Source organism: Thalia democratica, chromosome 8, assembly GCF_965202585.1.
Source record: "Thalia democratica chromosome 8, ktThaDemo2.hap1.1, whole genome shotgun sequence".
In the NCBI taxonomy this organism is placed as follows: Eukaryota; Metazoa; Chordata; class Thaliacea; order Salpida; family Salpidae; genus Thalia; species Thalia democratica.
Window position 1 is genome coordinate 17,526,397 of NC_139172.1, and position 26,164 is coordinate 17,552,560.

At 25.0% G+C, this 26,164-nt stretch overlaps 3 protein-coding genes across 3 annotated transcripts in view; all 3 read right to left on the minus strand.

The window, feature by feature from the left end:
• Nucleotides 1–562: 562 nt before the first annotated feature.
• On the minus strand, nt 563–2,411 carry LOC145842235 (F-box only protein 15-like). Its single transcript, XM_082949654.1, has 2 exons — nt 1,794–2,411; nt 563–1,429 (listed from the first exon to the last, which is right to left on the minus strand). The coding sequence occupies exons 1-2, from the start codon at nt 2,371–2,373 to the stop codon at nt 774–776; spliced, it is 1,236 nt and encodes a 411-aa protein (XP_082805780.1). The 5' UTR covers nt 2,374–2,411; the 3' UTR covers nt 563–773.
• Nucleotides 2,412–2,582: 171 nt separating this feature from the next.
• On the minus strand, nt 2,583–5,008 carry LOC145842141 (uncharacterized). The gene has a single exon (XM_082949531.1). It carries the CDS (start codon nt 4,960–4,962, stop codon nt 2,818–2,820), a length of 2,145 nt encoding a protein of 714 aa, XP_082805657.1. The 5' UTR covers nt 4,963–5,008; the 3' UTR covers nt 2,583–2,817.
• A 10,941-nt stretch (nt 5,009–15,949) lies between these two features.
• LOC145842940 (RNA polymerase II-associated protein 1-like) overlaps nt 15,950–26,164 on the minus strand; it is a 28,793-nt gene continuing 18,578 nt past the window's right edge. The window contains exons 9-24 of the mRNA XM_082950414.1: nt 25,451–25,620; nt 25,189–25,346; nt 22,645–22,821; nt 22,361–22,460; nt 21,686–21,890; nt 20,560–20,687; nt 19,743–19,916; nt 19,443–19,602; nt 18,711–18,859; nt 18,241–18,345; nt 17,788–17,910; nt 17,517–17,659; nt 17,115–17,247; nt 16,623–16,794; nt 16,385–16,543; nt 15,950–16,068 (exon numbers count right to left, since the gene is read on the minus strand). Coding sequence (XP_082806540.1) covers nt 15,985–16,068; nt 16,385–16,543; nt 16,623–16,794; nt 17,115–17,247; nt 17,517–17,659; nt 17,788–17,910; nt 18,241–18,345; nt 18,711–18,859; nt 19,443–19,602; nt 19,743–19,916; nt 20,560–20,687; nt 21,686–21,890; nt 22,361–22,460; nt 22,645–22,821; nt 25,189–25,346; nt 25,451–25,620 — 2,340 coding nt within the window. The 3' untranslated portion in view covers nt 15,950–15,984. The remainder of the gene's footprint in view (nt 16,069–16,384; nt 16,544–16,622; nt 16,795–17,114; nt 17,248–17,516; nt 17,660–17,787; nt 17,911–18,240; nt 18,346–18,710; nt 18,860–19,442; nt 19,603–19,742; nt 19,917–20,559; nt 20,688–21,685; nt 21,891–22,360; nt 22,461–22,644; nt 22,822–25,188; nt 25,347–25,450; nt 25,621–26,164) is intronic.

Here is a 26,164-nt window from a genome sequence, read left to right on the forward strand (position 1 = left end):
AGTTTTTAATTTTATTAACAGAAAATCAATTCAACTCCAAGTAAATTTTTATAAAATAAAACTACAACTTGATTTTTGAAACACAACTGACAACTAAAGGATTTTTAATGAAAATTTTGAAAACTAACGGTTGTATTAAAAAGCTATACATTTTTACATGTAACTTTAGTAAACAATTGAAAAAGTTTAAAAGTCGTTTAAGCGATAAAAATAACTGATAAAATTTGTAGTTTCATCATTAAATTCATTACTAATTGTAGATATTTTTCTACCAAAATCGGAAATAAAATTTTAAATTTAAGTAAAGTTCTATTTTAACAACTTAAAACGAAAATTGTTCTTTACATAGCTAGTTATAAGCAGTAAAATTTTAAATAAAAGTGAAGAATAAAAACTACCAATAAATAATTGATGTTTATGATTTTCATTATGTTATGGAAAATGCATACATTGACCAAAAAAACTAGATAATTTTTTGTAAATATTTAAAAGCTTAAACAACTTTTTTTTTGTAAATAATGATCTCAAAACTTTTACATTTTATTTTTACACCATTCTTTAATCAAATAAAAAGTTTTGTTAAAACTTGAAAATGGACTATCGATATGATTATAAATATACTTAAATCATTAGTTTTTAGTAAATAAAAGTTGGAAAATATGTTGATAAACAGTGAATATTAAACCAAGTTAAGTATTAAAAAATTTTGTACCTTGAAAACATTGTCTACGATTTGAACACCAACCCAAAACACTATTTAAGAAAAATTACAACTAATGATGCTTATTGAACCAAGAATTAATTGCAGTTTTTTTTAAATACAGATAAAAAGAGTCAAGCTTATTTTCTCCATTACCACAATTTATGCAAATTTGCAAGCTGCCTACACAATCACTGTACTCAAGTTTGTAGTTATCAAGTTGTCCATTCTCAATACTTGCAAACTCAGAAGTAAACTTTTTTCCGACCAATGGACAAGACCAGGACCAGAAAACTTCTTTGTTGCAGTCCGTGACCGTCACGTCGACCATTAAAGTCTTTTCAATGATGCCCTTGAAAATTTCAGTTTGCCATCTCAGCTGAAAATATTTTAGAAACTCGCAAGTTTTTTGCGCTAGCTCAAACTCAATGTATTCGTTTTTTGCTGACTCTTTAGAATAAACGCAAGAAAACTTCTGGTCCCACAAAGACAGTCCGAAAGTATGCAAATGGATGTGAACGTCGTAACCATGGAGACCATACTTAGGGTCAATATCATCAGGTACTACTGAGTGATGTTGTGCATACACCTCGTGCGGTGTAGATAGAAAGCATTTACGAATTAAATTGTGGTTGTGAAGACACTTGGCTATAAATGCAATGTCATTGGTTTCTTTCCAAGTTGCCAAAATAACATTGTTGGGTGTTAAATACACGTCCACTAAATCTCCTGTAATATTTTTTTTTATCTAAAAAATTGAGATAATTGTTCCGTTATATTTTAACTATTTACATACAAATATAGCTAAAAATTAATTTGATTGGTTTTAACTTTAATAATATATCAATGGATTAAATTTTAAAGGTATTTACTAAATATGAAACGAAGCAAAGTATACTCTTTTTCAAAGTTATGACCAAAGTAACTAATTTTTTTTAACAACTGAAAAAATAACTTAGTTTAATAGAAAATATTTTGTAAGCTAGCTCAAAAAATATTTTAAAACTATAACCATAAAAAATAACTTTTAGTAGAAATTTTTTATTACACTTAATGTTGTAAGATTTTTTTGTAATATCAAAGAAATATTAACCTTTATGTAACAGCTTTAAACTTTTTTCGGTTAAAGTTTCTAAAAATACCAATTTGAATTCAACTGGAGAATTTGTAACCGGTTTTTCATCTTTGTCATAGACTAAAGGCAATCTTGAATAAATTTTAATAGTCTTGATTTCTTTTAAACAAGCTTTGCAGTTCATTGAGTACCATTGTACAAATGTTGAAGAACTGAACACTTTCCGCCTTGATTGTTCAATTTTAGTAATTTCATTGTCTTTTTTACCTTCAATAACTACCTGAAAGTCGCAACCAACTTTGGAAATTATTTTGTCTACTTTATCTGTTACTCCTGTATATGAATTTATTTTCAACCTACTCAAAAATCTTTTATTGCGTATTTGTTTGAAAGTTTTAATCATTTCTGCTTTTAATACCATCCCTTTCTCTATTTTCTCAAACCTGCCTCTTGATGATTTAAGGCGGTAAGCTAGTAATTGAAAATACAAACTTTTCCACAAGCTGCTACTATTAGATAAGTTTTGCCACTTTGCACAAACACAAGCACACTCCATCAAACTTTTTAGGTCAAGAAAAGAAAATATTTTTATAATCATCTCATTGGGCAGTTCTTCAATCAAGAACTTGTGTTTTCTTTTATACATTTTGTTTTATGTTTTATAGTATACTAAAAAATTATATAAAAATTGCATAAGATCACTATTTTAAAACAAAGTTTAAGCACACTATAACACAAAAAAAATCTAGATTACATAAAGTTTTTACAGAAAAGAGTAATAGTAGAAACAAAACAAAAGTAATTTTTTTATCTAAATAAACTATTTAAAATTTAAAAACATTGACAATTAAAAATAAAACAAATTACTAAAATTTGTAATGATATAAAACAACATTTAAACACAGTACGAATTTTTGTTCTTTAGTAAAAACAGATAAACGGTTTATTTTTATCAACATAGACGAATGATTACTTAAGTTTATTTTAAATTTGAATAATACATTTAAAAATTGTAAAAGTATATATTTTTAAATTAGCTAGCTCATAAGTTTAAAGATTCACTAACAGTAGGTTGGTAATCAGGCAAAATACTCAGTACTTTCTTATGGATATCATTTAGGCGGTATTTTCTTTCACGTTCTTTACGCTGAAAACTTACATTTTTTAACAAGAGTTTTAGTACTTGACGCATCAATCTTTTTCTATCTTCCTTTACACTAAACTCATACAAATCTATTAGTCTAAGTTTTTCATCAATTGTGTGACAAGAAAGTTTATTTAAGTACTTTGACTTTAGCAAATTGTTGTAGTGATTTATTGAACGCTGTTCAAGTATAGCCATACTCATACCAAAAAGCTTCCACTGCCTAAATGACCTAACAATTAAAAGGTGACTGTAAAAGTCATTTGCTTGATGTTTTCTTTGTTCAACTTGTTTTTTTGTGTACTGACTGAAAGCGGATAAGAATTTTTTCAATAATTGTTGATTAAAATGTTTAGATGCATTCTGTTCTTGTATGTAAGTGACTTTGATTAGCTTCATTAATGGTAAAACTCCTCTGTAGTATAAAGATCTGTTGTTGTAATGTTCATCTGCTCTCTTTTGGGCTTCTCTCAACCAAATCTGATACTCTTTGATCTTAATTTGTTTTTCTTCCTTTTTCTTTCTTTCCATTCTTTTAATTTTGATTTGTTCACGCTTCAGTTTCTCTTGTTTTTCAGCTTCAAGTCTCTTTTCTTCTTCTTTTTTAACTTTGTTTTCTCTTTCTCTATCAAGACGCTTTAGTTTGATTTCTTCTTGTTTCTTTAAACGAATAAGAGCTCTTTCTTCCATAGCTTTGACCCATTTTGGTCTTTCAGGTTGTTTTTGGGAAGGCTTAGAATTGGTAATTGATTTTATAGACTTTGGCTTATCAATAGAAACTTCTGTAACAGTTTTAACAGACTTTAGCTCACTTATCAACCTTTTCTGCTTTGTAATCATGGAATTTTGTTTAAGCAAAATAGCTTTTTGCCTGTTGTACTCGTAAACAGTAAATGAGTTTTTTGCTGGTGAAGACTTAATTTTAGGGGTTTCTACCCAAGAAAGTCTAGAATTTTTGAAACCATTTTTAGTAGAGTTATTCCTGACAAGTTGTTTTGAATTTGACATATTTTTAAGAAAATTTTGCATTTTTTCTCTAGTTTCTTTAGTTTTTTGTTCTGACTGAGAGTAAAACTGGCTTATTTTTACAAAACGTTTCCATGAGTTAAAACATTTTTTTAGTATAATCAGTCTGTGTTTTCTATCAGCTTGCAATTCATTTTTTTTCTGTTTGTTTATATTTAAAAGATAGTTTTTATGTTCTTTTTCACTCTTGTTACTTATTGTTTGTCGTTTCCAATTGCTAAAAGAAATATGGAGAACTTTCCAATCAAAGAATGCATGTGCTTTACTTGAAAGTAATTTTCTTCCTAGCAAAAACTGGTACCACTCATCGAAAAACTTTCTTTTCATCTCAAATTCTTGACGCTTTTTAACTATAGAATTATAAAAACTAAGATTATTTGTACAGTCATTTTTTACTTCTTTTATAGTATATTTTGATTTTTGGGGTTTGGAACAATTTTTAACAGTATCTTTTTCAATTAACTGCTTTTCTTCAAATTTAAAACTTTTTTTCCTTTTTTCATACAAACTTTCTTTAAACTTTTTTATTTCAGCCTGAATTTTATGGTCTTCTTTTTTTCTGTTAATTTCCCTGATAACATTCTTTCTTTCTTGTTCTTGTTTAGCTTTTATCAATGCTTCTTTTTTTTCTTGTACTAACATTTCTCGCATTTTTCTAGCTTTTTTTATTTCTTCATGACGCTTTTGTATTCTTTCAGGAGTACGAGATGATTTTGAAGCATTATTTTGCCTAGCTATTTTGTAAACAAAATCATTTGTCAAGTTTGGTAATGGAGTTATCATAAGCTTTTCAACAACATCAGAGACAGTTTCATAACTACCACTTTTAACTCTATTCCTGCAGTCATTCAATACTGTTACATCGTTCTTCAAACTTTTTTCTACAACATCATCTGTCAACTCTTTGATTTCTTTTCCATTTATCCAATCATTAATAAGACTTCTTGCTTCTTCACTAATTATTCTGCATTTGTGTTCTTCACTTTGATAACTATTTAAACTTCTTCCAAATGACATTTTTGTTTTTTCTCTTTTGTTAGAGAATATTTAAGCATTAATTACTAAAGTCTGGTAAATTTTTAGTACTTTTAATTGACAAAAAAATTACCAATAAATTTACTAAAACCAAATGATATTATTAAGTTATTTTGATACATTAATAAACATAAATTTACAACTTATTATTTTTACTGATTTCTGTTCTACAAAATATTAAAAAGTGGTGTACATATGACTTAAAATTTTAATTTACTGTATTGTAAAATATAGAGTATGTAAAAACACCATAAAAATAAGTACACCTGTAAACAGTTTAAAACTGAAAAACTATTTACAGGTAACAAAGTTTTGTTAGTGATTCTAAAATTGAGAAAGAACATGACAGCACATTTGTAAAACTAAAGTTAAACAGATATGGTAAAAAAAGGAGAAGTTTAAATATATAAAATTTATAAAAAAGATTTTTTTTCTAATCTAAGTTTTATTTTCAGTTAAACTTATAAACAAATAAATTTAATTATTGAAAACTTTTTTCAAAACAATGTAAAACATCAACATAACTTAAAAAAATCAATAGGAATGACTTTAAAAATATTTAATAAACATTACATGTTAAGAAAGTTAGATAAAAATTTAAAGAAAAATTACTTAATGTTTTACATAGTCAGTATCAAACAGTATCAGACAAATATGATAACTATGTATGTTTTATTAAAAATTGATTAAATAGAACAAATATAAATAAAAAAATCATATTTTTAGAAAAAAAATTATTAAAAATACAAGCTAGATCAGGGTTTCCCAAACTCATTTTCTAAATCGCCCCCTTCTAAGAAATTTGAAAAATAGTCGCCCCCCACGATTTTACAAAGTAGTTTTTCTCTTGAGTTCTAACTTTTGAGCCGAAAAAATTTTGTTCAAAATGTAATTTAGTCTGGTACTTCTTATGCACGCCTTTTTGGGCTGTGTTCAAAGTAGTTTATAGGGCTTGAGAAAATAAGTTACATTCGTTTTCTTATAAGCCCAATAAAGCGTATTAAAATAATAATTATTAAAAAGCCTTGTGTAATCTGTAATCAATCCTGTTTAGATATGAAATGTTTTGAAACTAATGAAACTTTTAGGATAGTATTGGACAACTTCTGTAGTCAGCAATTCATATTTACTATAAAATCTTTTCTAGTTTCAACTTGTTAAAAAATGTAATTGCCGGCTGCATAATTTAAAAAAAATAACGTATATGAAAATTAAAAAACTCCAGCAGAATTGTGATAAAATTATTAAGTATTATTGTGATCTAGGAAATACTATTGTAAACTGAAAACCAAATTGAAAGTGTATTTCAAAATATTAAGAATCAAAAAACTAATTTTTGTTTATTTTGCACAAGTAGTTTTCAAGTTACTTAGCAGGTCGAAATTTGACTGGATCTTAACTGTACGTTACCCATATGAAATTTTAACTTAAACCTGACATTATAATAATCTCTCATATAATGAATTTCGGACATTTAGAAATTAATACTAAGTAACTTATTTAAGCCGCACAATATACTTAAATAGTTTTAGAAATAGGCATATTCTAAGATTACTATACCAAAGATTAAAAAACTATAAAAGAATGAACAGTTTATTTTACATATAATAAAATAAACATTAAAACATAATATCTGACCTAGTTTGAGGAAGTTTGACCGACTGGTTGATTATCTCACATGAAAAGTGGTTTATCAACAGCTTCAGTTAATGTAGTAAAATTATTAATTTCAATGCTAAGATATATTATAAGCAAGTTAGTTGTAAAATTAAAAAAATAATTTTTAACTTACAAACTATGTTTTGTAGAATACCAGTTTGAATATTAAACAGTATTTGACTTGGAATAACCTTCAATAAACTAAACCTTAATTTTAACAATTCCTTTTTTTTTTACTTATATTCAAAAAAAAATCAAAAGTTTTACAATTAATTCTGTGAACGGAAAGTAATCGATTGAAAAAATCTTTTAACTAGTTAAATTTTTTTTGTAACTGTAGCATTCTTTTTGATGGCTTATTTAATACTGTTTAAATATATTTTTTCTCTAGTTATAAGACTATAATAATTTACCAGAAGTAAATAGTGAAAAACTAAAAGCTAGTTTTGAACTATTAAAATAAACAACACAATCTAATTGCTAATATATTAAAAATTTAGATAAAACAAAAAACAATTGTATTAATAGTTTAAAATTCCTTAATATATTGATTTTTTTAACAATAATAAATCAAGTAAGAAAATAAAATTGAGTTTAAGAATCTTTTAAATGAAAAATTTGAAGTCATTTCAAACAGAGACCTCAAATTTATACTCTTATAAAACCAAAAAAAAAATTTTAAATAAAAACTTTAATAGTTATCAATTTTTATTTATTTATACAGATTAAACAAGTTATAAAAAAATTATGTCAAATAAGTTTCTTTAAAACAAATAATATAATCACTATGCTATAAAAACTTTTAGTGAAATGTAAAACGACAAATATAAACTACAAAGTTATACAAGTCAAAATAAAACTATTAACAGATTTAAAACATAAACCATTTAATATATACAGTAGACTTCCGCTTGAGTTCGCACTTTGAAAAAAATCAAAAAGTGCAAACTCAAAAATTATTACCACTTTTTTTATAAAATGATATTTTTAAATATGTTATATGCAATAACGTTATGCATAAACATGAAATCAACTAAAACATAAAACAAACATTCATTAAAACACAGATCTATATAAGCTATTAAATATTATGTATTTTTTGTTTTATTAATACTTAGTTAGTAATAGACTTTATTTAAGTTAAATTTTAGAAAATATAAATTTGCACTTTTTTTTGGGTAAAAAGTGCGAACTCAAAAGGAAGGCTACCGTAATTAATATTCATTAGGCATTATGCAAACCTTTTGTAGAATAAATAACTTAATAAAATTTTTATTATAAAAAGACTATTTAAATACAATACAAACCAGGTTAAATAAGAAGTATTTCAAAAGATCAAATAAAATAAAATGAACTTTCATAAAATAATGTCTGCTAATGAAGTCTAATATAATGTGAAGGATGAGTTTTAATACTGCTTGCAAGTTTTTCTAATCTGATTCTTAATCAGTAAAATAAAGTCTCCTTTACAAATATCTAGATTAGATCTTTTGCTCAAGATGTTGATAACTGAACTGAAAGCTTTCTCAACAACATAGCTAGAAGGAAAAACTATAACAACAATCTAAATTCCTCTCAAATGATTGGATACTTTTGCCTTAGTTTTTGTTGATTCCAAAAGCTTTTATATCGTTATTTGGAAAAATTTACTTTCAGTTCAAGGTCAGTTTGTAAGTCTGAGAAGGTTTCCTGTAAGTCGTTTACTTCAAAAAGATCTGCCTCAAAGGGATCTATATTTTTATCTATATGATAGCTTTTTTGTGTCAAATCGAAACTTTACTACTTAATAAGTTGAAATTGTTAAAAAATCCAGATTTTTTAGGTTTTTTTTGCCTAAACTGTCAAATTCCAGGTTTTTCCAGATTTCTAGGTAAATTAGCAACCCTGTATAGTTTCATTTCTTAGTCTAACTTAGTGACTTTTCAAAAAAACAATTGCAAATATCATTAGGTGATATAACTATCACCTCATGATATTTCCAACAAAAATAAAAGTATACAGGGTTGCCAGTTTACCTAGAAATTTAATAATATATAACATAGTTTTTTACAAACCATTTATGATCCCAAATAGCATTTATGTCAGGTTATAAAATGGTGAGAGGGATTCCGATCGTCTATGATCTATGTAATTGTTAAATAAGAAAATATATGAATGAAAATATGTAATTTACTTAAAAGTAGGAGTCATAAGTACTTGATTTTTTTCTTTATATTTTACATAAACAAAATAAACTTTTTTTGTTTAAGTTTTACTTCAGGGTCAAATATTTAATAGCAAGCTAAAATTAGTAAAATAGCAATATAAAAAGTAAAAATTTTATGACAGCCTAAAATTTTCAAATCGCCCCCTTTCTAGTTATCGCTCACCTTTTTGCCCCCTTACTAATTATCGCCCCCGACTTACTAAAATCGCCCCCAGGGGGGCGATATCGCCCACTTTGGGAAACCCTGAGCTAGATTTTATTCAAAATAGTTTTTACCAGGGTTTTCATTCTTTAAATAAATAATAAAAAGAATGAGTCAGAATGAGTTTATAAAAAAAATAAAAGTGAGTTCTGTGCATTTAGTTCAACTTATTTTTTCTTTTTAAATCTAAACTAATATATTTAAATAAAAAACCAACCTGGTAATGACTGTAAGTATATGCTTGCAAAAGTTTTTACAAAGGGCCATAAAACATACTTTTGTAAGAAAAAAAAAACTTTATAAATACCAAATTGGGAAGGTTTTAAAAATGTTTTCAAATATTAAGGAATTCTTTCTATTATGATTATAAAACAAGGATCATTTTTCAAAATTAAGCTAAAATAATTGAAACTATTGATTAAAGAAATATAAAGTTATATTTAAATTTAATCCATTCAATCTTAAAACAAAATCAGATACAATAACTTAATAACACAAACTTTGGAACTATTTATGTTATCTTCCTAAATTTTAATTATATTATCTCTCTTATTTTTCAAGTGTTAACTTTAAGACCATAAGGGAGGTTACAAGCTAAGTTACAAGCTGCTTTTTACAAATTTTTAATATTCAATCTAACCTTTGAGATCTACAGATTAAAATAGAAAGTACATCAGGTAAGTCATAGGAGGAGAAAACTAAAACATTAAATATATAAAAGTATCTTATAAAATCATCTTCTTTTATCTTTTTGAAGTTAAATACCTCAAATTAAATACCTCAAGAACTACTACTTGCATTGTAAAAAAAAAATCAGAGCAACAAATTAAAAAAATATATATGACCAACAAATCTTTTGTTTTGTCTATTAAAAAAAAAGGTTGAAAATTAAAAAAAACTCCTTACAAAGATATTGCAAGGATTATTTTCTAAAAATTTAAGGCAAAATATGTAGAAGGTAATAAAGTTTAGTGAAATAGTCTTTTTTGCCTTTTTAGTCAACTTTTCCAATAAGGAACTCTCTGATTTTAACTGGTGGTATATCAAAAGCTAGTTTGACTATAAATAGTATGTTAAAAGCAACTCATAGTCAATTTAAAACACTACAAAATAAGATCAAATTGTAAAAAAGTGAATTACCTCCCTCTAAGGCCTTAATTCTATTTTTGAGAACCCAAATATATTTAAAAAAATTATATTAAAGTAGAGAGCAAGATGACACAAAATTTTACTTTATGATGGTTATTTATACAGGGTTGACACTCTTTAAGTCAAAAAAACTACCTTGGGTGACCAAAAAATGCTTTGATAGACCTTAAACTGCCCTGAGTAACCCTGAGTTTTTTATCTCTAGCATAAACTACTTGTACATCATGTGCATTTTTCTACTTAAAAACTAAAAGTAAAATTGTATGTGTATGCTTCTGCATTAGATTTTCACTAAACTCAAGAGAAATATTGTTTTTGAAGATTAGACAACACTAGTTTTTACTCACTTTTAAAAAATTTAAAACAAGTATAAATAAATTATAAAAAATAACTTTATCTATGAATTAAAGACATATAAAACTATATGATTTTACTAAACTACATAAGTAATTAAAATTATAAAGTATATTAAAACTTTTTAATGCATAATTAAACTTTTATATCTTTAAACTGTTCCTGTTTAGAATATAAACTCAAATCATGGATATTAAATACAGATTTAAAACAAAATTACAATACAATTTCTAAGAATAGTGAAAAGCTAAAATAAGAAACACTAAAAAAATTAAATAAGCATCTAAAACTCAAGAAAAATCATGTTCTTGAACAAAATTGGGTAAATAAAATGACAAAATATTGAAATTAGATCACCTAAACCACAATTTAGATCTAGAAAAAATCTGCCCAAAATTTTTGAAAAATCTTAAAAATATCCAGTTATTTTGTATAAAAATAGTCAAAATGTTCTGAGTTAATCCTGAGTCTCTCTGAGATCTTTCTAGAATTTCAAACTATTCTGAGTTTCCCTGAGTGTATGGCATCCTGTGGTTATTGTATAATCATAAAAAATATTTTAATGGTAACTCACATGCTAAATATTAAGATTTATTAAAAACTCAGTCTACTTTGTCAAATAATCTTTAAGCTAGTCTGATTTTTTCGAAAAAATGCAAAACAATTTATCCTGGACAAGATTAAAATGTATCCGTGGTGTGGTGTGAGACTTGATAATCAAAAGTTTTTTGGTTCACCAGGTCCTAGGACCAAATATTTTGAGGGTATTTTTGTAGTTCAATAAACTATTATATATTATATTCTGCCTGAGTTTTTCAAAAGCTTTTAAAAAATCAGAGTTTTCAGGGTTCGTGCGCGAAATTTTTTTCATTTAGACTGACTGAGACCAATTTAGCCTGACATTTTTAAAAAAATAAAGAAAATTCCCTTTGGAAGTCATTTTAGGTATTGGGGGTCTTGATTAGTACTATTGTAGTCTCCGACTTCAACAAGCTTTAACCCATAAATATTTTGAGCTTTAAAAATATGCAAAAACCAACTCATAGCTTAGTTGAAACTCAATAAAATAAGACTGTATTGTGAAAAAGGTGATTAACCCCCCTATGCCTTTAACATAACAAATTCAGTGATAAGTTTTGAAAGAAGTGTTATATCTAATCTATTTCTAGTGTAAAAATTAATATATATTACTAAACACAATTGTTCAATTTAATTAAGCACAATAAAAACATTATAACCAGAAGATTTATAATAAAATAACGTGCATTGTCGTGTTTTATTAAAGTTCAAAATTAATTGCTTACATAAGTATTAAAATTCAAACAAACAGCTAAGTTTTTGAACTAAACAGTAATGTTTAAGTTGTATTTTTTTAATGAACTTTCATAATTATGACGTATATAATGTACTCAAAACAAAATAATGAATATTCAAAAAAATGGTTTAGAGACTCAATAAAAGGTTTTAAGCATTATATATAAATACTGACTGATTTTGTCCTTAATAACGAAATTTTTATTTAGAAATAAATTAAGATCTCAATTTGATCTTAAAATGATTTCTCTTTTTTTTTTATCAAAAAATTTCAAGCATTTGAACTGAGAAAAACCAAGATTCTCAAATTTTTAAATAAAAAAACTGATTTAGCCTGACGTTTTTCAACTTTTTTCAAAAAAACTGATTTAGACTGACTAAGCCTGATTTAGCCTGACGCGCACAAACCCTGGTTTTACAAAAATTTCAAAGTAACCAGAGTTAAGGTGGCTACTGATTTTTTGAAAATACTTGCAAGTTTTTAAAAGTACAAGCTATATCAAACTTTATATTATGTAATAATTTAAATTTCAAGTAATTACTCTTTTTAAATCAACTTGTTGTTTTATGAAACTCATTATAGTTAAGTTTATAAAATAGCATCTCTGTTGTCTAAACAAGATGTTAAAAACAGCATAAAAATCTTCTCTGTGCTCATCAAAGCCACAACAAAACATTTTAATTATTTAAAATAAGAAAATGGTATACTATCAAAATCCAACCGCGTTCAAAACCAACCCGATTTTTTTTATATATCAATTAATTTATATAATTATTGTTTTGCAATTTTTTTCGTTTATTTTTTATTTATTTTTCTGTTACCCCTAACCCTTACCCTCGATCGGTAAGCAGTTCTCGAATTTGACTGAGTGGATTTTGAACGTGTCCCAAGAAAATAAAGTAAAGTTATTAGATATCAAAAAAAATATTTTCGAACACAAAAAAATTGTAAAAAAATAGTCTAAGGTAAAGGCTAGTAAACTAAAAAATCAGTCTAAACTAAAAAAGCTAAAAACCGATGAGTCAGCAAAAAAGAAGGAGCTTGTTTTCATTTTATTTTAGTTATTTAAAGTTTAAATCATTATATGATTTTTTTGATTAATTGTTATGTTTATGTAAGATGGTTTCGGGATAAGGGTACAAGTTAAAAAAAATTCTGACTCAGATTTTTTCAACTCAGAGTCTAATCTTCAGACCGACCTTCGAGCCTACCTTCCTAAGGTAAACAAGCTTGGATTAAAAAAAAGGTTACAATTCCGTTTAAAAAAATAAACTACGTACATATTATATTTAAATTAGTGATTTATCGAGCCCGGATTTTCTTTAATACTCTATATTCAATACAATTTATTATACAACACAACTTAAGGTACTTAATTGTCAATTTATCAAAATATTAAATATAGATTAAAGTCAAAAAAAGTTTAGAAAAAAATGTTAGTGTGTCGTTAATAAATGATAAGCGAAAACACTATGAACTAGTCAATTTATATGATTTTATAAATCTAATTAACTAAAACTAAAGCAACAAAATTAAAAAATATATACTTTAAACTTCTATAGGAACAAGAACTATTCATAAGTTTATAACACCTTTCTAATATTAATCGTATACTTGCTCTTAAAGTTTCTAACACGTTGATTTTGTTTGTACTTTATAGTTTGCTTTAAGCTTATGTTTTTTAAGAAAGTTTTTAAATAATTTTACTTTGAATATAAATGAAATAAACCTTTTGTTTTTTTTTAAAGTATTTTATTTTTTTTAACAAACTAGTCCTTTTTTGTAACAAATTTTAATAAAAATATCGTTTCTGGTGCACAATACTACTAAGTTAAACCTAAACAAGTTATAAGCTGTGAAAAGAAAATTAACTGTGCTGAAATAGAAATAACCTGATATATTTTAATCATGTAGTGCTGTTTTTTAGTCGTTTTAGCTTGCATTTTCTATACAAAATTAATTATACTTAACAAATTTGATCGCTTGAGTTTCAAAAATATGTTTAAACCTGTAAAAAAAGTCGTAGCTGTATTAAAATTAAAGATATAAGATCAATTTTTAAAAAGCAGGTTGATCCTCCTTTATTCTGCTTTAGATAAAAAAATATTCTTTAAGTTTTACTAGTTAATCATTTCTAGAAAAAATCTGAAAAAGTCATGTTTTTAAAGTCCTTAAAAGTTTGGAGTTTCTTTAAATCTTTTTAAAAATTAACTAGTGTAACATGCGTTTAGTATTAGAAAAAACCTTTAAATTCTATACAGTAATTAAAGATTTTGTAATAAAGTAACTTCTCTGAAGTAATAATAAGTCAACATAAGTTAATAGAAAAATAAACTACTCGTACAGGTTTCTTTAAAACTTTTGTAACAAGTTTGTAGCTTTTAAATTCAAAAGCGTCTCATGACAAATCAAACTGAAAAAGTATAATTCTAACAAATCATTCAATAAAATCCGCTTTAATCTTGGGATTATATTGAAAATGCAGATGAGCTTTGATTTCAAAATCAAAAAATTTTTTTTTTAATTTATAAGATTTTTAGCATGTTTTAGTTAAACTTAATACGTTTTTTACCTTTGAGTTTTGTAATATAACTGTAGTTAAATTTACATTTTGTGTTTTATAAAAAACTGTGTTGTACTGTGCTTTCATTTTTACAAACTTCAACAGAACATTAAAATAACTTTTGTATATGCATTAATTTAGCTACTTGCAACAAATATAGACGAACACATGTTTAACTGTTTTTACTTTACTAAAAACATAATTGCTAATAATAATGTTTTATTTTTTTAAAAATTTTGAAACTAACACTTTAACTGTGAATACATTAACTAACAATATTGATGTTTACCGGAAATTTTGAAGCTAATTTTATAAACCACAACCTTTACAAAACTTTAAAATATAATTACACTCTTTTTACTCGTTCGCATCTTTACTAGTTATTACCCTATAAAATCACTCAAAAGAAGGCGATATCGCCCACTGTGGGAAACTCTGATGTACACACTAAGTAATTTGTTTGAAATATATATATATACAGAAATATTATTTAAGCCAGTGTGAATTATAACTTTAAATATAAACTTTAACACTTAATAAATTTAGTCAAATACTTTAAATTGCTAGAAACTTTAGCTGTTAGTTGGCTATTAAAGAAAATTAGTCTTGTATAACTTCAAGTCAAAAGTACAGCTTTAAAAAAACTGAAAGCATAAAATTTTGATATTATCAATATTTATATTAATTGTTTAATTTCTGAATATGTTATAAAGCTGTTTTATTTAAGTTTAGAAGAAGCAAGACTTATAAAGCATAAAGTTCGTTTTACAATAAATATGAAATAAACGGTACAAGTGTATGCACTTTAAGTCATATATTGTTTATTTAACTACTTTTTAATAGTATAACAATCATAAACATTATAGATTTAAAGTTTTAATTAGATGCTCTCATAACATATACTTATTAGTCTAATTTTTTACTTTACTGGAATAAAAAAAGTTTTAGGTCTAATGGTGTAATTTCAAAAAGAAAAATAAGTTGAGACATACACTTCCTTTTAATATTAGTGATTAAGCAGTTTCTATGTATATTAGATTATTCTGAACAATTTTTATGTAGAAAAGTTAAAATTATGGATAAAAATATTAATTTATAATGTTAATATATTGTTGAAAAATGCGATGTTACCCTGCAGAGGTATAAAATCAGCAAATAAGTATTCAAATCTATATAAAAAATATTACCATTGCTATTGAAACTTTAACTTTCGTTTTGTTATCACTATTTAATACTGAGTACGAACAACTTGAGTTTTTAAACTTTAGTAGCTTTTAAAACTAGATTGATTTTAATCAAACATTTGTGAATAAACATATGTAAACTTACGGTCGATAAAACCCAAAAACATAGAATTGAAGTAATTTTTATTTTAATAATAGAAAGTTGTAAATATTTTTTTAAGATTTACTTAACTAAAAGAATCACTATTTAGTTATTTAAAACAATTTTTATTAAAACAATGTAAGAAAAACTACAAAAAAAATTACCTATCAAATATTCAAGCATATAAAAAATATTCTACGAGCTAAATTGATCTAGTAAAAACAATTGATTTATTTTAGCAACTGTGTTTTCAAATCTTCACCAGCTAACTCTTCAATCGATTTTTGCATACTTTTTTGCAGTTTCGAAGGTTTCTGTAGGAATAGTATTTTTCATATAAATTACTCTTTTTATCGAAAAAATAATTAAAAAATACTGAAATTAGCTTAGAAATTAAAAAAGAATAGAGAAATTAAGTTTTAAGTTTTGTAATCGACAGCATGAATTAACTTAAACTACAAATGATAATAATAATACCATCTAATATGTAGCTATAAACTGATATTTGTTTATTATTAAGTGTATTTGAGCTATGCTACTAAGTAAAACACATTGAAAAAAAGGAAAGAATTTTTTTTCACAATATAAAAAGTATTACTATAAAGCACATGACTACCAAATATAAATTACCTGATTTTTCTGTATGAAGTGAGCAACATGATTGATGGCAATTTTCTCAAGTAAGGGACTTCTTTTCAGTTTTCCGGTGAGCAAGGCGTGAAGCTGGCTCCTCAAAATTGTCTCGTCACTTTCGTATGGCTGCATGAAGCTTTCAATTGGCAGAAGAAGCTGAAATTTCATATCTCATAACCTTATTGTCATCAACATATTTAAATTAACCATATCTATTTTAAGTTGTATTCCTCACTTGATCTGTTGTAAGACCGTAAAACAAGAGGTTGTCCTTGTGTGTTGTCCAGAAAGAAAGTTTCGATTTCGTATTCAGTTTTGAGTGTTGGTGCAACGGCAGGAGTGTCACTGATGCAAACAACTCGTTTCTCATCGAAACTTTTCCGTATTCTTCAATCAATGACTCATAACTGAAATTGAAATAAATTTATAAAGAGTCAAAAAATATCAAAAATATTCAATTGAATAAGAACAAGCAAATGTGTATAGAATATAAGTTAAAAAAGAAATTTAGCCTTTAAGTTTGATATTGCAATTGAAATGTATCATAAGAGATATAACTTCAATGGTGATTACAATAAATTAAAACTCAAATAGTAAAACTATTTTACCCGTATAAAAAACTGTTAAAGAAAGTTCGTTTTCAGTTTTGAATAGTTAGAATCAATAAATAACTATTTATATAACAACCTATACAAACATATGCTAAAATTAAAAATAATTAACTAACAAATCATAAAAAGAGGTTATTCCTGGAATTGGATCAAAAAATTCAAGTTCTTCAAGATTGACCTTAGAGCAATAATTGACGAAAAGTTTTTTCAATAAAGCCGATATATTTTCATCTTCAAACACATCTTTGCCTAAACAGTAGTTATGCACTATTTTCAGACAATATTTAAGATTTTTTAAAATGCTTCGTTTTTTGTAGTACAAACTAATATATTATATATTTTTGTTTAACTTTTTTATTACAACATCGCTTGTTAACCAAAGAAACTTTAAACTAATTACTATTTTCAGGTTATCCTAAACTATAAATTTAACTTAAAAAAACAAAACATAGAATAAAAAAAACATCAAAATATTATTTATTTTTTAAGCCGAAGAAAAGTTTATAATAGCAACATACCGCACAGAAACACACACATGAGTCGAACTATTTTTACGACGAGCGAAGTTTCTTTCATGTACTCTTGTCGGTTCGTTTCAAGAAAATTTATTAAATGAAGGCATGTTGCTACTTCATTGCTTGTAACTTCCTCATCAATTTCACTGTTTACAGGAGTTCAGTAAAAACATAAAAAAATTAGTTTGATGTCAAAAAACATAAAGTTAAAACTTATAATAATGTAGTAATAAAGCATACGCATGTAACGTAAATTTCATAGAAGCAAACAAACTTGTAGCACACATTAACTTGGGTGTATGCGTTAATAATCGGAATGAAGTACCAGTCCACAGGTAACAACGTCATTTGCATGTTGTTCACCAAAAAACTATTAACATTCCCACAATTCAATGATCTGTTATTATAAACTTTATTACATGCTATTTTTTTGTTTCACCAGTACTTAATTACCACATTATTTAATAATTTTATACTGTTAAAAAACCGAACATAATTAAATACAACAGTGCTTTCTTATATCAAGAAAATGGTTTAGCAATTTATATATACAAAAAATTTTAAAATATAGCAAGCTAAAAAGAAAAATAAATAATAATGTTTAAAGAAATTAAAACTACTTTATTTTGGCAAATACATAAAAGTAAAGACTCGAGCTTAGTAATCAAAAACAATTTGGAATGTTTCACACAAAAATTCTCACTTAACATGTTTGTCATCAACAAACCTATTACTAGATTCTTCCACAGATGAACGTTTAGGTTGCAAGTATTTCAGGTAAATATTTTTGAATTTTATATAACCATCTACTAATTGGCCGGACGAGCTATTTCTGTTACATTGTTTTGATAGATAAACGATAAATAAAAACAGAAAATTATCAGAAAATACGAACTTTTAAAAAAAGTTATGCAAATCTTATAGGAAAGTGTAAAATTAAACTAATTTCAAAATGAAAAAATATATAGGCGAAATTAAAGAATTGTACCTGTATTTTGTCTAAGTACAAAACTACATGAATTTAATATTTAACTTATCGAATACTCTTCTATAGACACAAAATTTATATACATATATCAACACAGTAGTATAAAATTTAATATGTTGTTAAATTATATAGATACTTTTTAAATAAAAAACAAGCATCTAAAAGGTGTAATGTTAGTTTATAAAATGTCATTGGCACGTAAATATCACCTTAAAAAGTATGGATGAAAGATGCGATTAGTGATGTATTGAAGCAACAAATGTTCCTGCCCAGTGCGCAGTGAAACAGCTAATTTGAGAGTGAAGGTGTGAATCGACTCAACATTGTCCATCACTTCATCACTCATTTTGTTGGCATGCTACACGAATTCAGTTTAACATATAGACTAATTAAAACTAATAAAGTACGTTTAATAATAACTTGTCATTGTGTTTTATAATTTATTATTTACAAAACTAAAACTAAATCATTAGTACTTTACAATTTAAAATTCAAATGTTAATAAATCTTGAATGAGTTTTTGCAAAAAGGTGCCCAAAAATTTTAGTTTTGTAAATCATTCGATTGCTATATTTACATAGTCTTAAGTAATAATTATGTATAAAAAAAAACAAAAACATGTTGAAACTTTAAAACATTTATATTGCGACAGAAAAAAAAGAGTTATAGTTCTTAAACTTTAGTTCTAAGAACAGGTGATTTATTAATAAATTACTATTGCTCTATAGTAATCATATACAAAGTTAGAAACTTGAACTTTTTTGTAAAATGGCAAAAACTGTTTTTACACTGCTCAAATTGATCGATTACTGTACATAATTATATAAAAAAAGCGTTATAGTAGATATGAACAAGAAAATACAAAAAAATTATATATGTAGAAACTATTTTAATTTTGTGTTGCCTAACTTTAATGAATATAGAAACTTGGTCAAACTAACCATTTGAAAAGCTATTTCAATTAATAAATGTGCAATTTGATGTAAAGGATTTTTAAAAATTTGAGGCAGCCTAACCAAATCACTGTCAAATATTTTTAATTGATTTAGGATAACTTCTATAAACCATGCCGACAACGTCTCTGATTTGGTTTTATTAGTCCTATAACATATAAGGTTTTTAAGCAAAAATGTTTATAATTAAAGATATATTGTTATAGTTTTAATTTTAAAACTTAAAATTTTTACCAACTATATATGTTATTAAATATTTAAAAAACTAGGTAAAAAAACAAGTATTACTTGATTAAGGAGCAAAGGACATTAAGAAATGCTGCAAGCAAACTATACTGGCTTGAAGTATTAATTAACTTATCACAATTCTCGATATTTATATATTCTAGTCCTGAACTTGAAAGGCTCTTTGTCATTGAAGTTTGATGATTCTTGGAAAGAATTTTCTGGTTTTGTCCTAAGCTGTTTTATTATGATTATTAACATTGTTATGAAACCTTACTTAGTACGAGTGACAAAAATTTCAGTCGATTTATGTTTTATAATTAACCTAAGATAAAAAAGTTAATAAAAGTAGACAAGATTTTATACATTTATATAAATACCAATTCAATTCAGTTTTTTTTTTTTACATTTATATAAGTTAAGTAAAACTTGAGAAAGTTTTTGTTTATTACTTTTAGCTTTTCTTTTAAAATATTATGTTAAAAACTTTATATAGTTATTAATTTCTTTTTAACATAAAGTTAAAAACTATTATTCGTTAATTATAAAAAAAAATCAATTTTTTTTATATGTTGTACTGTAAAGTTTATTAGAGTTTAATTATTTATTTTTAAGCTGGATTAAGTAAATAGTTAAAATATAAAATCTTATAAATAAATGCTGATTGAGGTATAGTTAAACTTTTTTATTTTAATGAAAAACAAAATATTGGCTGCAAAACGTTTTTCCATAACATATTTATAAATACGAATTCACAGGTATAATACTGTTGATAATGATAATAAGTATATATTTGGTTAGGCAAAAAAAAAACATAAAAAAATAGTGTAAAAAAATATATAAATGTAAAAATAAATGTACTGAATATGTAACATCTTACCACATATTTTCTTTAATTGCAGTTTCAACACACTTCATTAATACGTTCAAACGTGAATCTTCTAATGAATTAAAACTTTTTATTCTTGAAAAAGGAAGATAGTTCATTAGTATAGCTAAAAGCTTTGTCTGAAAAAATAATTGGCTAAATAACTAAAATATATTGATACAAGTAATTTTTTATTGTTTAATATATTATCATTAGTTTGTTTAAAAGTTATAGCGGTTAAGTTTTTCTAAAACCTTTACATCTCTAAAATGTATTTTTTTGATCATCAATTATTTAAACTTAAAAATTGATAGTTATAGAAATAAATGTTTAACAAAATTATTAATGCTTTAACATTTGTATGAAACTAAGACTTGATAATCCTTAAAAACTATTAATAGCTATTATGCATTATATACAAGTAAAAATATTTTATAACACATATTTGATATAAACTAACTAAAACGTATACTTGGAGTACGAAAAATGCACAAGTTTTAAATAAGTTTTTATAATAAATGACAACAAACTTAAATAAAAATTAAGGTTTAACAAGAGTATGATGAAACAAACACTGTATTTATAGTTTTTACAGGGTTGTCAAAAGTTTTTTGAAATTTTTTCCCGGTTTTCTGAATATCTTCCAGGTTTTTTGAAAGTAGTTTTTTGTTTATGTTTAGTTTACCATTAAATTTAAGGTAAAAAACTGACTTAAATAGTAAAAAAAAACATTGAAAGGATACTGTAATAATTTTTTAAAAGTGTTTTATAATAAAAACAAATTTAAATGGTTAAAAAAAAAATGTTTTGTATCTGATTAGAATTTTATAACTTTACATATAAAAACTTTTCAAAACTCCAGTTTTTTCCCCTTTCTTTTTCAAAGTATTTATAATTTTTTTTTTTGCTTAAACTTTCAAATTCAGGTTATTGCAAGTTTTTACTAGGATTCCAGGATTTTTGCAATCCTGTTTCAAAGTAAATGTTTATACTTTGAAAGAAAAAAGAATTTTTTATCTAAGCTAAACATGATAAAATATTATTAATTTAATGCTATTTAAAACAAAATACAACTTATGTGTACAAGGAGGTAAAGCTTTAAGCTGCAAGCCATTATCTAATATAACTTGAATCAAACCTGATATTCATCACAATTAGGATATCTTTTGATGAGAGAAAAAACAATTTTAGACGAAATTTCTAAAACGTCTAATCTACTAGACGTTTTAGGGGTGACTAAGAAAAGCTTTGTTATGTATGCATCAACTAATTCAATCTCTTCTGAGTTTTCAAGTTTTCCATAAATTCTATTTAATACAAATCCAGCAGTTGACAAATTTGTACTGTAAAATAGTTATGTGGTATTTGAATGACTATTTTGTTTTAAAATTTATTACTTCAAGCTGTTAGTTATTGTGTGGTTACTTACAATTTTTAGATTACGCTAGTATTTAGTTTTGTAGAGATAGCATAATACAAACTAACTAAAATAAAATTAGCTTGTACAAAAAAGTCTATTTTAAAGCCATTACGTATTTCAGAATGAATTAACAACATAATACAAAGTATTTTAATGTCTTTTAGCTACAAATTAAAAAGCTAGTCTAGTTTATTGCAAAATAAAAATTAATTAACCATTAAATTATTTATATTTTAGAAAATTTAATAGCTCAAAATGTAAAGCCATTAGAGAAAGATGCTAAATAAAAACACACATTTGATTTTCTCTTTTATAAAAAACATTCAGAAAAAATTACAAACTTTTTTTCTTAAATGTAGTAGTTTATGACAAATTACAATTATTAAGGCTTACTTCAGATATTCGTTTGAATGTCCGTAAGATGATAGTACAATCAGATATTTGCAGCATTCTATTTTCAGTTCGTGCATTTGACGTTTCGAAGGCTCTTCAACTTTTGAAGTATTTAAATTTTTATACAATTACAAAACTAGAGTATAGAATAAATAACTTTAGTACTATCTAATTTATTGATACTTTCAATATTTTTAGTTAATTGCAAAACTAGATATGACAACAAACAAATAAAAAAAGTTAAATATAATCCAAAACTTAATTTACCACTAATATATGCTTACCTTGTTTTATGATGTTATATGAAACATTAATAATTTTTTTAATTAATTTTGTTATTCTTCCTGCAATGTGTGTTCCACATTGAGAAGTTATTCTTAAAATTTTCACAATACTGGTAAAAACTAATAAAGCTTCACAATCTTCCGGAGTCAAAAAAATGTTCTTGATTCTTATGGAAACTGTAAATATATAATAGTTGTTATCAAAATTTAGTAAAACTAAAAAAACAAATTCTTTTATATTACTTTTTGAATGAACAATATGTTACATACTAAAATTATTGTAACGATTTTTTCATCTCAAAAAATCAATTTTACAAGTTAATTAATAAGTCCAAATTGTGTGAACTAGTACTATTAGCTTTAATATTGCTAAAAAAATCCTTCTGAATGCTATAGTTATATATATTTTAAATCAAGTAAAATTAAACTGTACAATTTGTATTTAATTCGAGATTAAATGGATCTAAAGGTTTATAAATTTGAGAATTTGATAAAAACCTAATATTTTAATACTTTTTTACTTGAAACTATAACACAACCTAAGATTTTAGCAAAATATTTCTTAAAAAAAATTCTAGATTAAAAATCATAAGACTTAAACCAATAGCTTTGAAAGATATTTTTGCTACAAGCTTTTGATATATTAAAACATTAGTTTTTTTTTAACATAAAAAAAGAAGGTTTAACTCATAATTTAATCACTTTGTGTTGTAGCAGTTGGTAAATGGTTAGTAGTTAGTATATTTTTTAAAGTAAAACAAAACACTTTGGGATGATAAAAAAAAAGTTTGACATTCTGAACTTAAACGGGCATCATGAGACATTGCTCTGTTAATACTATTGGAATCAACTAGACCACAGGTGAAAATGTAAATACCGACCTTTCACAATCTTTTGAGGTTTACCAAGATTAGAGCCAAGCAATAAAAAAATCTTCTTTTTCGAATAATGAAAAAACATCATTAAATTATGAATTAAACTGAATAATCAAAACTCAAATTTATCTTTAAATTTTTGTTAAAAAGGAATCAAAATACTTTATGTAAAGGTATTTTAGACTGCCTTTCAAAGTGTATGTTTAGTGTTATTCAAGATTTATTAAAAACACTTTTACTTAATCTTCAACCAAATGGCATAATTTTTTTTTGATGGAATATCAAAAAATGTCTAGTAGTTCCAAAATACAAAACTTTCTAATCACTTATTTTCATTTGATGACAACTCAACTTTTCTTCCAGTTGTGGTTCAACACTAGAGTCCTTAATACAGTTTTCAAAATCTATTTACTTTTATATTTTTAGTCAAGCTCAATTATCAGTGTTAGTTCAATTCTAATTACCATTTAAGGGCATAGGGCAAGAGCACTATGGTTCTTACATAAAAGTTTTACATAAAAGTTTTACATAAACTATAGGCTCTTTTACTACTATTAACTACATTTTCATAAGTAATATTTATTTTGAAAACTCACTAGAAGAAAAAAATAAGCTTACACAAAGGTTCTTATAATTTTTCAATTTTTATTTGGATTTCGAAACTTAACTAAAATTCAAAGTTTACCATAAATTCAACCCTGAGATTAAAACTTATCTTGTTCTGTTTTTAAGTAAAACATTGTTTTTATTTAAATGCTTAAATACTATTTTCCATGACTGTTACATATCTTTTTAGATTTTTTATTTAAGCAGAGAAGAGGTCTTTGACCAAAACTTAGTTTTCATAATAAAGTTTTGAAAGAATAAACATATGTATAAACTACAGTTCAGTTTTTCTTGAAAAATTTTTTTTTAAGATATAGTCATTTTTGTGAAAATTTTCCAATACATACGTATGGACCGCAATTTTTGATTGTAAGTATTTTCCAAAATTTAAAAACTTACTAAAAATTTATCTTATTCTTAATTTTTAGCAATTGACCTATTTTCAGGAACTTCCTTGCATTACAAGAAAAGTTTCTATTGTAAGGATTAAAAAAATTAAAAATAAGCATTTTGTGACCCAAAGTAAGAAAAAATAGTTTTTATTTTTTTACTTAGATAAACATATTCCTACAGCACAATTGTTTATCATTAACTTTTATGTGAAAAAAGAAGTACAAATTATATTATATATTTATTTGTCTTTTATAAAAGTATTAGAAAAAAGCTTAAAAACTGTAGGGAAAGAAATATTTTAATGTAGTAGTATCTTTTTTACCATTTTACTTAGCCCTTCCATAAGGAACCTATTGATCTTTCCAACTTGGTACCATTATATTTCAAAACCAACTTTAAATTTATAATAATATAAAAAGCAACTGTATGCAAAGCTATTCTTAAAAATGAGATCAACATTTTAAAATACGCGTTACCCACCTACTCCTTTGATTTTGTTCTTTAAACACAAAAGAAGTCATTAATAAAAATTTCAAGCTTTAAAAAATCACACCTTTATCTAGTTATAAACAGCAAGTCAAGGTTATTATAATAACCATAATAATAGAACTAGTTATACAATTTAGTCGTAAAAACAATTAAGTATAAGCTTTATTTTAAGATAGACAACCTTTTTCTATTTGAAGTAATTGCACTAATACTTTGAACAAATAAGGATGTTCAAAAACAAATGTTGCAGCTTGCAGAGAATGCTCGCAAAATCTTGAAATAATTTGGAGGCATTCGATTTTCGAAACCAAGTCCAAGTTACCATTCTCAAGTAGGAAGCTGAAAATTTGATTTTGTAATTAAAGTATTAGAAGGCTTTAAAAATATTTGCTAAAACAATAAAAAAAACTTGATTGTTTTATGAAACTGCTTAACACTCATACCTGATGCGATCGACAGTCGACATTCTGATCAAGCCGCAAACGACATCTCTCTTGCTCACATCCGCGTCACTCTCATCTTTATCCCACAACTTCGCATTTCCACTTTCAATTCTTATCGGCTCCAACTCACAACCGCTCGTTTGCAGGAATTGTTCATTTTCAATTTGATTCTGAAGTTAAAAATATTGCATATTAACAGTGCGTTAAAAAATGCTTTAGTTAAGATGTTATTATTGTGGTTGCCAGTAAAACCGAAATTTATTTACAAATTACTTAATTCAACCAAGGTCTACATTATACTTTAAAACATAACATATAAAAGATTTATGGTAAATAACTTTTAGTATGTGCAATTGTTGAAATGTTTTTTTAAATATCGTAAGTATCGATTATGTAACAAACTGTTATTAACATTTAAAATATTTCAACAAAATAAAAAACAATAAAATATTTAAAAAACTTATTTGGTTATTTTAGGCTTTCCAAACATATCAAAAAATATTACACCTTGATATAGATCTTTTAAAACATAGGATTACAATAAAGAATTCCTTATAGAAAATAGAGTTGGCATTTAACGTTTTGTGCGCGACTGACTATAGAGTAGTTAATATTTAAAACAATAAATAGGATAATTTAAGCTAAAAGTCAATAAAAAACTAGCAAACCATTTTTAAGTTTAGTAAAAATCTATTTTGATAACAAAAACTAATA

Coding starts and splice junctions, on each gene's coding strand:
- LOC145842235 (XM_082949654.1), bottom strand. CDS start 2,373: ATGATTATAAAAATATTTTCTTTTCTTGACCTAAAAAGTTTGATGGAG. Junction 1,430..1,793: donor TTTAAAGCTGTTACATAAAG/GTTAATATTTCT, acceptor AAAATATTACAG/GAGATTTAGTGGACGTGTAT.
- LOC145842141 (XM_082949531.1), bottom strand. CDS start 4,962: ATGTCATTTGGAAGAAGTTTAAATAGTTATCAAAGTGAAGAACACAAA.